Genomic DNA, 14,230 nt, shown 5'->3' on the forward strand with positions numbered 1-14,230 from the left:
GGGAGGGTTTAAAGGAACTAAACCCCCATAAAATTTTTATAGGGTGTCCAAATTTCACTATAATTTTTTCTTAAAATGCTACTGTCATAAGAATTCCATGTGTCCATTTTCAATAAAAAATCTTTAATAGTTTTCGATATATTGAAAAAAATCGATTTTCATTTTGTAACTGCAAAGGGTTGTAACTTTCTTTATATGCACATTTGTACTAAGGTAAATTAGGTTCAATCAAACTATTTTTGATCCCAGAATATGTGATTAAATTTATGACCTGTATTTTCGTTACACCCTGTATATCATATTCATAAATACAAGTATAAATTTTGATAAGACTTCAATTTCATTTTATCCTTTTTTCTATGATTATTTAATTTGAAAACATTAATTTAAACAATTTAAATGAAAAAAATGATTCCCAGAATAAAAAATAATATTTTTTATTATGTTGTTGAAAATTTCGACAATAATTTTTATTTATTAACATGTTACATAGTTAATTCTGTCATTATTAGCTAGGTTGAGATAAATAAAAATTTCTTTAAATACCGTAGGTAGATTTATTCCTGCCTCTTTCCGCCAGTCTACTCTACCGCTATCTTTCTGTAATATATAACTAATATATTACTGGAATACCCTACAACTTTAATTTGATCTGGCTGATGACTGCAACCGAGTTAATGTCTGGCAAATTAGTTTTGCATTTATTTATGTGTTAATAATATAATATTAAAATTACAGACATACTAAAATAATCTAAATTTTTCTATTATTATTTATAATAAATAGCGTCTGGCGCACATTTAGCAACCACAGAAATATCTGGCAATTATAATTCATGTTTCTAATAATGTTTAAAAAGTAATGACAAAAAAATTTTTCGTCTTAAACTAATTTCAAATATATTTACCTGCATCTTTTGTTTGTCTTATTTCTTAACACAGCCAGCGTACGTTTTGATGAAAATATATATCATTTTAAACGATTTTAAATCTATCTGGCTGATGACTGCAACCGAGTTAATGTCTGGCAAATTAATTTTGCATTTATTTATGTGTTAATAATATAATATTAAAATTACAGACATACTAAAATGATTTAAATTTTTCTATTTTTATTTATAATAAATAGCGTCTGGCGCGCATTTAGCAACCACAGAGATGTCTGGCAATTGTAATTCATGTTTCTGATAATGTTTAAAAAGTAATGGCAAAAAAAATTTTCGTCTTAAAATAATTTTAAATTCGATATATTTACCTGTACAGGTGTGCTGCGCGGTAATGAACGCAACCTATTTCAGTAGCCAGATGGCCGGGAAGGTGTTCGAGGATTTATAGGGAATAATATATTAAAGAATCAGCTGTCTTAAAATATTTGCTCGAAAACGTTGATAGCCATTTAGACTATAGCGTCTGGCACGTATTTAGCAACCACAGAAATGTCTGGCAATTATAATTCATATTTCTAAGAATGTTTTACAAGTAATGACAAAAAAATTTTTCGTCTTAAAATAATTTTAAATTCGATATATTTACCTGTACAGGTGCGCTGCGCAGTAATGAACGCAACCTGTCTCAGTAGCCAGATGGTCGGTAAGGTGTTCTAGGATGCATAGGGAATAATATATTAAAGAATCAGCTGTCTTAAAATAGTTTCTCGAAAACGTTGCTAGCTCTTAGACCATAAGGGGAGACCGATATCATATTCTTCAACTTATTATGATGGGTAAAATCGAAGGACTCAGAGGAATTGGTAGAAAACAGGCCTCTTGTTGAAGAATATCAGGGAGTGGACAGGCATAAAAAAGCAGAGCAACTATTTAGAATAGCTCGAGACAGAGACAATTTCGCGATGTTAATCGCCAACGTCAAGCGGATTTAATAGGGCACGTTACGAAGAAGAACCAACTATTTACCGTGAATGTGATTTAATGCTTAAGGGATTCCTCAAACATAATATATCTGCAGACAAAATCAGCCAAACTGATTTGTGATATCCAATGAAGGTCGTACGAAGCTGGTTTTGTTGAAGACATCATGATAGCACGACGATACTTCAGTAATAAGTAGAAATAAAATTTTATTAACCCCCAAATAGTATATAACGCGCTATAAAAAGTAGTCACTTCTGTCGCTAGTGCCACGCGCGGTTATGTATTGTCTTTCGTTTTTGAAAACTATATCTATGTATAACAAAAATAAATTAAATGGAGTCAGTAAAAATTGTGGAGTGTCAGGAAAGTTAGAGGAGTCAGAAAAAATAGAGAGTCAGGAAAAATTGGAGGGAGTCAGAAAAAAGTTGAGGGAGCTGATAAAAATTTGAGGGGGTCAGAAAAAATTGAAGGGGGTCAGAAGAGATAGGTAGAAGTCAGAATAACGTAGAAGAGGTCAAGAAAAAATAAAGAAAGCCAGAAAAAAATGGAACAATATACGATAAATAGAATATTGGCGACATTGGATAAAATAGCGACCGGTAAAATGACTAAAGTTTATTAACATAAGCTATACACTAGATATAAACATTGATACCCCAGGCTGTGGGTGAAAAAACGTGATATAATTCAGGAATTTTTGAAACCTATCAGGTGTTGTAAAGGACGATGACAGGAATAACTTCTACTAAAATGTAACCAAAAATATTGTGCGCTTTTTTTTTCTATTGCGATTTTCATTTGTTAAATTTGCAATTTTTAACGATTTTTAATTTTGCAGCTTAGGTTATTGATTTTAGAGAAAAACTTTTTAATAGAAAGTTGTATTAAATTAAAAAACCTACAATTTGAGGTATGGTAAGTTTAATTTCGTTAATTGGTTATTGCAGAACAGCCTGCGAAAAGTCCAAAATGGCCGTTTTTTACAATTGCATTATTTATTGTACGAATAATTTTTTTTTTATTTTTTAAAGCTTTAAAATGAAGATCTTTCAATTCCAAACATAAAAAAAATTGTAAAGCCAGATTAACGAATTTGTTGCTTAGATATTATAAATTGTTTATCCCAAGATGTAAAATGTCGAAGGCTATAACTTTTTGAAAAAAAAAATCGTAGAGAGTTGATGAAACATCCAATCTCCTTCTAAAGAGTTATATTTTCATATTCTGATGTAAATAAATGCGTAAAACATTTTTAAACCTCTAATTTTTGGGTTTGAAAATAAGGGGGCAAATTTCGTTAAAAACATTTAGAGCTGAAGCGGCTCTGTACATCCTATGAGTTTTTAACTTACAGATTATTGTTGCTGAAGATGAAACGAAGATTTATAAAAAAATAAAAAATTTCTACGACCAACTGAAGCTGAGATAATTTTTGGGTTTGAAAATAAGGGGGCAAATTTCGTTATAAACATTTAGAGCTGAAGCGGCCCTGTACATCCTATGAGTTTCTAACTTAAAGATTATTGTTGCTAAAGACGAAACGAAGATTTATAAAAAAATAAATATTTTCTACAACTAACTGAAGCTGAGATAATTGTTTTTTTTTTCTTAAATCGTAGTGCCTTTATTTATAACAATTAAGAAATTATTTTACATTCATTGACTAAAGAAAGACTTATATTATCTTAAAATAAAAATTATTATAAAATATAATTACATTTAATTATTAAAAATTATTTTTTAAATCGGTGCTTTTGCAAGCGGCCGAATTTTGAAAATCGCCTGGCTTGCTTCAAATTCGCGCGCTCGGAAAATTTTTACGTAGCTTGTATTAAATTTTGACAGAAAATAATTTAATAATATTACCATTATAATATAAAATCTATTTACCACTGTATTTGTTTTTGTTGATACACTTCTATATGTGAAATCCAAAAAGAATAGTCACTACAAGAAGAAAAAGTTTTATATTGTATATTATATAGTAAGAAGTAACATTATTATTATATTTATATAACAATGAAAAAATTAAAAATATAGTTATATATTTCATATATATGTATCATTTTTTTAATATTATTTCTTCAGAAATGAAATTTCACATATAAAAGTTTATCAAGAAAAACAAATACAGTGGTAAATAGACTGTATATTATAATGGTAATATTATTAAATTGTTTTCTGTCAAAATTTAATACAAGTTACGTAAAAATTTTCCGACCGCGCGGATTTGAAGCGAGCCGGGCGATTTGCAAAATTCGGCCGCTCGCAAAAGCACCGATTTTAAAAATAATTTTTAATAATTAAATGTAACTATATTTTATAATTATTTTTATTTTAAGGTAATATAAGTCTTTCTTTAGTCAATGACTCTAAAATAATTTCTTAATTGTTATAAATAAAGGCACTACGACTTAAGAAAAAAAAACAATTATCTCGGCTTCAGTTGGTTGTAGAAAATTTTTATTTTTTATAAATCTTCGTTTTGACTTCAGCAACAATAATCTGTAAGTTATAAACTCATAGGATGTACAGTGCCGCTTCAGCTCTAAATGTTTTTAACGAAATTTGCCCCCTTATTTTCAAACCCAAAAATTATCTCGGCTTCAGTTGGTCGTAGAAATTTTTTATTTTTTTTATAAATCTTCGTTTCATCTTCAGCAACAATAATCTGTAAGTTAAAAACTCATAGGATGTACAGGGCTCTTCAGCTCTAAATGGTTTTAACGAAATTTGCCCCCTTATTTTCAAACCTGAAAATTAGAGGTTTAAAAATGTTTTACGCATTTATTTACATCAGAATATGAAAATATAACTCTTTAGAAGGAGATTAGATGTTTCACCAACTCTCTACGATTTTTTTTTTAAGTTATAGCCTTCGACATTTTACATCTTGGGATAAACAATTTATAATATCTAAGCAACAAATTCGTTAATCTGGCTTTACAATTTTTTTTATGTTTGGAATTGAAAGATCTTCATTTTAAAGCTTTAAAAAATAAAAAAAATTATTCGTACAATAAATATTGCAATTGTAAAAAACGGCCATTTTGGACCTTTCGCAGGCTGTTTTGCAATAACCAATTAACGAAATTAAACTTACCGTACCTCAAATTGTAGGTTTTTTAATTTACTACAACTTTCTATTAAAAAGTTTTTCTCTAGAATCATTATCCTAAGCTGCAAAATTAAAAATCTTTAAAAATTGCAAATTTAACAAATGAAAATCGCAATAGAAAAAAAAAGCGCACAATATTTTTGGTTACATTTTAGTAGAAGTTATTCCTGGCATCGTCCTTTACAACACCTGATAGGTTTCAAAAATTCCTGAATTATATCCTGAAATCGACCTATTTTTCACCCACATCCTGGGGTATGACAGCGATGCTATCGTCAGCAGCGAACGAGATGGCTATTTGGTTCAGGTTTTGAATATTTATGAATAACAGTTACTTGTATAATCGCGTAAATTATTCATTAATTTAATTAATAGGATTATTTTTTCACTATCTGTGTATTCATTGATTACAATAATTTATATACTAATCTCGATAATAATCGAGAAAAGAGAAAAAGTGATAAAGTGATATGAATAATGTACTGTTACTATGGAACAAGTAGATAAATTTTTAACACTTTTAACAACTAAAATCGTTGTTTACATGCACTGCATTCTTATTGAAATTTAGTTTAGTTTAATTTAAGAATGCTGAGAATCTCCTGGACAGACAGAACAACCAATGAAGAAGTACTAAGAAGAATAGAGAACAGCAGGGAGATACCGGATTCCATCAAAATAGGAAAACTGCAATACATGGGTCATATAACACGTGGTGACAGATATGAGCTCCTAAAATTAATAATGCAGGGAAAGATTCAAGGAAGGCTCAGCGTAGGTAGAAGAAAAATGTCCTGGCTGATAAATATCAGAGAGTGGTTTGGATGCAGCTCAACTGAACACTTTCGGGCTGTAGTGGTAAAAAGTTAGAATAGCAATGATGATTGCCAATCTTCGTAATCGAGATGGCACGTAAAGAAGAAGAATTTTAAGCATCACTTACCGCTTACCTGTGCTATACATGTTGCAATCCAGATGGTATAAAAGATGGGATTGGTGAAAATACCTTCAAAAATATTTCTTTGTCCATGAATTTTTCTAGCATTGAACTCATTGAAGAGCGTCATCATAACGAAAGTGTTAAAGATCATGGTGAAATGTTGGGTTGCTGGATGGCCGATTGCCACTCCTCTTCCAGATTCAATATCCAAGAGTTTGTCACCTGAAGATAACAAAGCAAATGTAAATTTTTTCTCTTTGTTGAATTAACCCTTTCCCTGCTACATTCTTTTTTGGAAGACGTGCCCACTTGCTCACTCTCTGCTGACAATGAAAGTTTGAATGTGCATATGTTTCGGATCCGTGCCACAGACACTGTCTGAACAATCACGGATCCGTGCCATGCGCAGTGAAAGGGTTAAATAAGACTACGTACCTACAAAAAGTAATGCGAAGCTAATGTATATTTCTTTCCTTTGTTGAATTAACCCTTTAACTGCTAAATTTTTTTGAAAAACATGCACAGGTGCTCACTCTCTACTGATAATTAAAGTTTGAATATGCTTGTGTCACGGATCCGTGCCACAGACACTGTAAGAACACTCAGATTGGCACGGATTCGTGCCACGTACAGTGAAAGGGTTAAATAAGTCTACGAACCTACAAATAGTAATGCGAAGCTAATATATTCAACTATTTTCAATGGTAAATAAGCCACAATTTTACCAAGAAATGATTTTATTAACGTTTCGAAGCCCAAATCGGATGTCGTTGTCAAAATACAAAATATTACTAAATTAAACAAAAAATTTTTTCCTGGCTCTCTCTAAAAATCTTTAGCGCGAGAATTTTACTGCCACCGTTGCATCTGGTTGTCTTTTTAAAAACAGATCACATGCTATGATTTATGTGGCGGATAATCTTGAGTTGAGGTTGATATCATGTAATCCAATGAACTATCTTTTAGTAAAGTCGTCCCAGGAACGCAAATCATCAATATGGGCAATATCATTTTAAAGTCTTCTACTTTAACATGTATAATACATGTCTGAATTGCCGATATAAATGAGTCAGAATAAATAAATTATTAGAAGAATTTTTTACTAAGCAACAACATTTTTGTTTAAATTAGTATTATTTTGTATTTTGACAACGGCACCCGACTTGGGCGTCGAAACGTTAATAAAATCATTTTTTTGGTAAAATTGTGGCTTATTTCCCATTGAAGATAGTTGATTATAAAAAATGCCACAAGGAAATAGCTTCAGAACAACATTAAGCTTATACAGTGTGTCCAATTAAGTCGGCATCATATGGGAAACTTTTTTATTTTTATATTTATGAAAAAAAGTTATTCTTTATAAAAAGTTGTGCATGGTCTAAAACTTAAAATACAACCATCAGTTTTCAATTTTTTTTAAGCCGTATACGAGGTACTTGTGTCAAAAAATATGAATTTTACTCAAGAGTAAAGTAGCTTTATTTTTCACAATATTGAAAATTGTTATAATGAAAAGTTGTTTGGAATTAAGAACTATATTCTAATATGCAATTTCATTCTTCTAACTAAAAAATAAATTTTGAATTTTTTTAAATTATGGATAACCAACATTATTTTCAGTTATTTCAATTACGATAACTCTTTTATTATTAATTTTAAGAAAAACAGTTATTCTTTACAAAATGTTCTGCATGGTCTAAAACCTAAAATAAAACCATCATATATCAAATTTTGTCAATTTTGTACGAGGTATCTAAAAAAATATGAAGTTCTGTCAAGAGTACTTAAATAAAATACCGTTATTTTTCACAATTTAGAAAATTGTGTTTATGTAAAGTTATTTAGAACTAAAAAACATGTTCCAATATGTAATTACAGCCTTCTTATTGAAATATTCTGAACTATAAAGCTACTTTATTTTTGATCGAAATTCATCTTTTTTGACATACCTTGTATAAAATTGATCAAATTTGATATTATATCGTTGTATTTAAGGTTTTTGACCATGCATAACTATTTACAAAAAATAACTTTTTTTCATAAAATTATTAATAAAAGAGTTAATATCATAATTGAAATAACTGAAAATAATATGTTATCCATAATTTAAAAATTCAATTTTTTTTTAATTAGAAGGATGAAATTGCATATTAGAATATAGCTCTTAATTTCAAACAACTTTTCATTATAACAATTTTCAATATTGTGAAAAATAAAGCTACTTTCCTCTTGAGTAAAATTCATATTTTTTGACATACATCGTATACGGCTTAAGAAAATTGAAAACTGATGGTTGTATTTTAAGTTTTAGACCATGCACAACTTTTTTTAAGGAATAACTTTTTTTCATAAAACGAAGAATAAACAAGTCTCCCATATGATGCCGACTGAATTGGACACACTGTATATATTCCTCCCCTTTGTGGAATTAACCCTTTCACTGTTAAATTTTTTTGAAAGGCATGTCCAGGTGCTCACTCTCTACTGACAATAAAAATTTGAATGTGCATGTGTCACGGATCCGCACCACCGACACTGAACACTCAGCCTGACACGGAGACGTGCCATACGCAGTGAAAGGGTTAAATAAGACTATGTACCTACAAAAAGTAATGTGAAGCTAATGTAAATTTATTCCCTTTGTTGAATTAACCCTTTCACTGCTACATTTTTTTAAAGACATGCTCAGGTGCTCACTCTCTACTGACAATGAAAGTTTGAATGTGCATGTGTCACGAATCCATGCCATAGACACTGTCTGAACACTCAGTCTGGCACGGATCTGTGCCATGCGCAGTGAAAGGGTTAGATAAGATTACGTACCTACAAAAAGTAATCCAAATATAACTACTAATTGATATATGGCTTGTCCTAAAATGTTCTTCATCATAGTTCTGGAAATTAAGGGTTTTGTTCTACCATAGGGTTTCCTGAGAAGTAAGTCTTCACTGGGTAGTTCAGTAGCTAAAGCCAAAGAAGCTAATGTATCCATAATTAAATTCACCCATAACATTTGTACAGCCTAAAAACACGACATATAAAGGTTTTAAGAGGTGTTATATCAGCGCGTCATCAATTTTTGTTTTCGAAAGTTCTACGAACTTTTAACAGTGCGTCAATAGTGCCTCGACAATATGATAGTGACATTGACACTATACTAGCAAAAGTGAAGGCACAATATTGTGATAATAATAATTATTATCCTCATAGGCGCGCTAAATGTTGTCAAGTCAGTCAAGTTGGATTTCTTGTTATAGATAATCGATTTTTAGTAATTCCAATGTGACACAAAATCTAGCCATGGGATAAAAAAGTTTAATTGAAGAAAGTGTAGTTTTTGTTTTTCTTAATAACGGTATAGACTCGTTTTTTTAATATTTCAATGATTTATAGAGTAATGTCCATATATTAATATTTTTCTGAAATTGGGCTCTGTACCACCATTCTTTACTATATTACGAGTATGTGTGCCAAATATCTCGACAAAATATTCAAAATTAAAGCTGTAATCTTGGAACGCGTTTTCCACGCTCTGATGTTGCCTCTTAATAAAATAATGCTATTATTTTTAAGCTACAAATAAACTAAAAGTGACACTACCTTTAAAGGACTGTCTTGGACAGCACAAGCACCAGTAAAAGCCACGATAACGGCAACTGTATTGACAGTAAGCTGAAACTGTAAAAATTTAGCTATACTGTCATAAACGTTTCTACCCCACATAACAGCCTTGACGATACTAGTGAAGTTGTCATCAGTCAAAATAATATCAGAAGCTTCTTTTGCGACATCTGTACCAGCAATACCCTAAAACAAAAAAGGACGCCAGAAAAGATAATTGGTGTCACGTTCATGGGGTGCTTTTAAGCTTAATAAGAATAATTGATATTACATTATCAAAGATCTTAATATGAAATCACTAGTGTTAAATGTAATTCTGGGTAGCGGATAGGAACTCCTTTGGACAGTCCTACCAGGGAAAGTGAATCAATCCCTGCCCTCCGCAGATTCCAGGAGTTTCCTGACCCGGGAAACTAGTACCTGCTTAGGGTCCCTTGTCCAGGGTGACGGATGAAGACCACAACGGTATCCACGGCGGAGAAGAACATCTTCGGTACGGTGTGTATGGCGGAAGTGGCGACCCCCGATTTTAGGGTTCGTATACAATTAAAGGGCAGGCGATACTCTTAAGCTGCAGTGAAAGCAAACCGTCTAGGAGAAGGAACACTCCAAAATCAAACCCTGGCCCTCCAAGTTGGGGGTTGAGGCATTGGGCTAACCCCTCGGTACTCGTCAAAAATCTTAAAGGTTAAAAAATCCAAAATCCGGCCTCGGAACAGGACTGATATACGACGACGAAAAATGCTACGGAAAAGGAAAATGATTTTTGCGACATGGAACGTCCAAGGGATCTCAAAGAAAACTCAAGAAGTCTTAGAAGAACTGAACAATATGAAGATAGACATAGCTGTTATTACGGAAACCAAACGGAAAGGTCAAGGATCGGAAAATCTAGGTAAATACGACCATTTCTACATCGGAGTAACAAAAGAACGTAGAGCTCAACAAGGAGTCTCAATTATGGTACACCGTCGCTTCAGAAAATACATAACATCATGGGAAGGCATCAATGAAAGAATGATAAAAATGAATATGTGTATAAAAGGATACAGAATGACGATTCTGGGAGTATATGCAATCAACGACGATGCTATTGTAAATGTGAAAGATAACTTTTTCGAACACCTGAGTGAAGAAATCACAAAGGTGGGAAACACCAGAGAAATAATAATCCTAGGAGACCTCAACAGCAGAGTCGGGAAAAAGAACAACGACAAAGTAGTTGGCAGATATGGGGAAGATAACACAAACAATAACGGAGAAAGGTTAATAGATATCTGCGACCAGAATGGACTTAGAATAATGAATGGATATTTCCAGCATAGAAATATTCATAAATATACGTGGACTCAGGAAACACGCAACTTAAAATCAATTATAGACTATGTCATTCTTAAACAAAAAAGTCGACTGAAAACAACAGATGTGAGAGCATGTAGAGGACCAATTTGCGGCAGTGACCACTATCTCCTACGTTCAGATATTTCATTTCCACCGAAAATAGAAAAAGAAACGCAGCAAGGTAATAATTCAAATGAACAGCTCCAAGAAGTACGATACAATTTGAATAGTTTACACCAAGAAAGTGTTAAAAACCTATATAAACGTAGACTGGAAGAAAAACTAATTGAAACGGAAGATAATACCAGAAATGTGAATCAGTCATACGAAAACATCAAAGAATGTATACACGCCGCTGCCTTAGAAGCACTAGGGCGATATGAAAAAACCGTACATCGAAAACCGTATTGGTGGGATCAAGATATTTCGCAGGAAATAACAAAGAAAAGAGAATCGTATCAAAAATATCTGAACACAAAAAACGTGGAAGACAGAATACATTATAAAAGAATGCAAGCGAGGGTCAGGAGAAAAATATGTCTAAAGAAAAACGAACTCTGGACAAAAAAGTGTACCATGCTAAATACATACATAGGTGGAAGCCAAAGTTCAGAAAGTTGGAAACTATTAAAAAATTTAAGAAACGACAGAAAAAAAGACATTATTCAGTCCATATCACCACAAACTTGGGAAAGATACTTTGAAGATTTACTAACAGAGACAAGAGAGCCCTTCAAACAGATACAATCCAACGATATACAAAGCGTCAGGTTGATAGGATCACCAATCAGAGTAAATGAGAGAGAAGTCGAAACCATATGTAAACAGTTGAAGAATGGCAAATCACCGGGCCCAGGAAATATAGCTCCGGAACTCATCAAATATGGACCTAAAGTTTTAATTAAGCGGCTAAGACAACTTTTCCAGCAATGCTTGAATAACCATGAAATACCTAAAGAATGGAAAGAGTCACATCTGAGCACTATCCACAAAAAGGGAGATAAATCAAAACCTGAAAACTATAGAGGAATTGCAGTCACTAGTAGTATCAGCAGAATATATGGAAAACTTATTAAAAATCGAATAGAAGAAGAATACCAAAATATGGAAGCCGAAGAACAGGCTGGTTTTCGCGCAGGTCGATCTACAATAGATCATGTTTTCTCCATTACTCAGATAATTGAAAAGAAAGTTGCTCGTGGCCAAGAAGTCCATCTGATGTTTGTAGACCTTAGAAAAGCGTATGATAGTGTCCCGCTGGTTAAATTATGGGAGGCACTGGAGAAAACAAATGTAAATATAGAATTGGTTGAAGCCGTAAAAACGTTGTACTACCAACAAACAACAAGAATTAAAACGGGAAATCTCATAACACCTGGATTCACAGTAACTAAAGGACTAAGGCAAGGATGATGTATCTCACCAACACTATTCAAAATATACCTCGAAGCAGCACTCAACAAATGGAAGAAAAAATGTACGAATATGGGCATACCACTAACGGACTCAACTTTGTACACGCTGTGCTTTGCGGATGACCAGGTGATCATCGCACAGAACTCTGAAGATCTTAGTTACATGATGCGAAAACTATTAGAAGAGTTTACAGAGTGGGGCCTAGAAGTGAATATGGAAAAAACTGAATACATGAGTATCGGAGGAGACCAACATAGCCTCCGAGTAGAGGAAAATCAAGAAATAAAATTATGTGAAGACTACAAATACCTGGGAGTAAAGATCACTCAAGACGGAAAATTAGATGCAGCTATTAAGGAACGAAATATACAGGGTAGGAAAGGCATATCCTTACTAAACAGCGTACTGTGGGATAAAAATATTTCTAAGGAGAATAAAAAAAGAATATATAACACTATAATAAAAAGCATCACAACATATGGATGCGAAGTGTGGCCCATAAAAGACAGAACAGAGAAAATGCTTAGAGCAACAGAAATGGACTTCTGGCGCCGTTCAGCGGGAATATCTAGACGCGACAAAATAACAAACGAGAGAGTCCGAGAAATCATGGGGGTTACACATACTATTGTTGACGACATCAGGACGAAACAACTCAGCTGGTACGGACACGTAAGGAGAATGCCGGAGAATAGAATACCAAGACAAATCCTCGAATGGCAACCAAGAGGAAGGCGCAGACCAGGAAGACCTAGAAGAAGTTGGAGAGAAGGAGTTGATAGAGAAATCAGGGACAGAGAACTCGAGGACGATCTATGGAATGACAGAACGAGATGGAGATTGGAAATCGGAAGACGTCGAAGAACGTTGTAAACCGATATTATATATATATAAATGTAATTCTACTACCTACTTTACTTTCTGGTGTAATACTTGCTTTCCTTTCCAAGACAAAGGTGAGGCGGAAAGGAAAGCAAGTAGAATAGAAGAATGTAAAGTCGTGGAAGTTAAAGGATAAGGATTTGGCAAGAATATTTAAGAGTAGTGTTGGAAGAGCTTGAGGAAACACCTACAGTCAATGACTGGTGGGAAGTCAACAGCAAAGTTGTGGTAAGAGTAAAAGAGGAAGTGCTAGGGAAAAATCTGGTAAAGAACCTCACAGGGATAAATAAAGAAACTTAATTGTGGAAGGATGAAGTACAACAGAAGGCTAGGGAGAATAAAGAGGCTAGAAAGAGGTATGACAGGTCTAAAAGAGAGGAAGAAATATTCCAAAGAAGAAGGCAAAACACGATTTAGATATTGCTAATGAAAGACCGTCTGCATAGCTCTATGAAGATTTATAAAAGACCGAGAGGATGAAAAGATTATATAGCGGGAGATTAAGATTAAGGGTTCGGATGGAAGAGTGTCAAGAACCGATGTTACTTACTTAAAGCAGCAACACTCGCTGCCTTATATAGGTTTAAAAGTGACATCAGTTTCATTCATCTCGTTACTATTCTGCGTGTCTCATTTAGCATAGTATAAACGTGTTTGGTGTGGGCAGATCTATTCCAAACGGGGCACGTATATTCAGCAGTTGAAAAACACAATGCATGTTCCACCCCATTTACTTCCGGTTAGCTTCCTGCGTATATTGTTCCTAGTTTTACTTTCCCTCTTGGGTATGGGCGAGCGCACACCAAAGTAAGGACTTGTATCGGATTGGCCGAAAGCTTACATCAAGACTCTAGACTAAGTCCCAACTTGTTTAATCTTGTTATGTGGGTACTGACGAAGAAGGTAAGGAGGGGGGCTCCTTGGTCAATGTTATTTGCTGATATCTTATTAGTAGAGAACAGCAAAGAAATATTCGAGGAAACGTTGAAGGGTTGGAGGAGGGCTACTGAAGAGGAAGGAATTAAGGTTAGTAGGTAGAAAA

The 14,230-nt window shown here is 33.2% G+C and overlaps 1 protein-coding gene across 1 annotated transcript in view; it reads right to left on the reverse strand.

Annotated features, from left to right (window-relative positions):
* LOC126891873 (plasma membrane calcium-transporting ATPase 1-like) overlaps window positions 1–14,230 on the reverse strand; it is a 77,429-nt gene that overhangs the window by 14,181 nt on the left and 49,018 nt on the right. The window contains exons 9-11 of the mRNA XM_050661208.1: window positions 9,529–9,735; window positions 8,752–8,950; window positions 5,939–6,150 (exon numbers count right to left, since the gene is read on the reverse strand). Coding sequence (XP_050517165.1) covers window positions 5,939–6,150; window positions 8,752–8,950; window positions 9,529–9,735 — 618 coding nt within the window. The remainder of the gene's footprint in view (window positions 1–5,938; window positions 6,151–8,751; window positions 8,951–9,528; window positions 9,736–14,230) is intronic.

This window comes from Diabrotica virgifera, chromosome 9, assembly GCF_917563875.1.
Source record: "Diabrotica virgifera virgifera chromosome 9, PGI_DIABVI_V3a".
Taxonomy (NCBI): Eukaryota; Metazoa; Arthropoda; class Insecta; order Coleoptera; family Chrysomelidae; genus Diabrotica; species Diabrotica virgifera.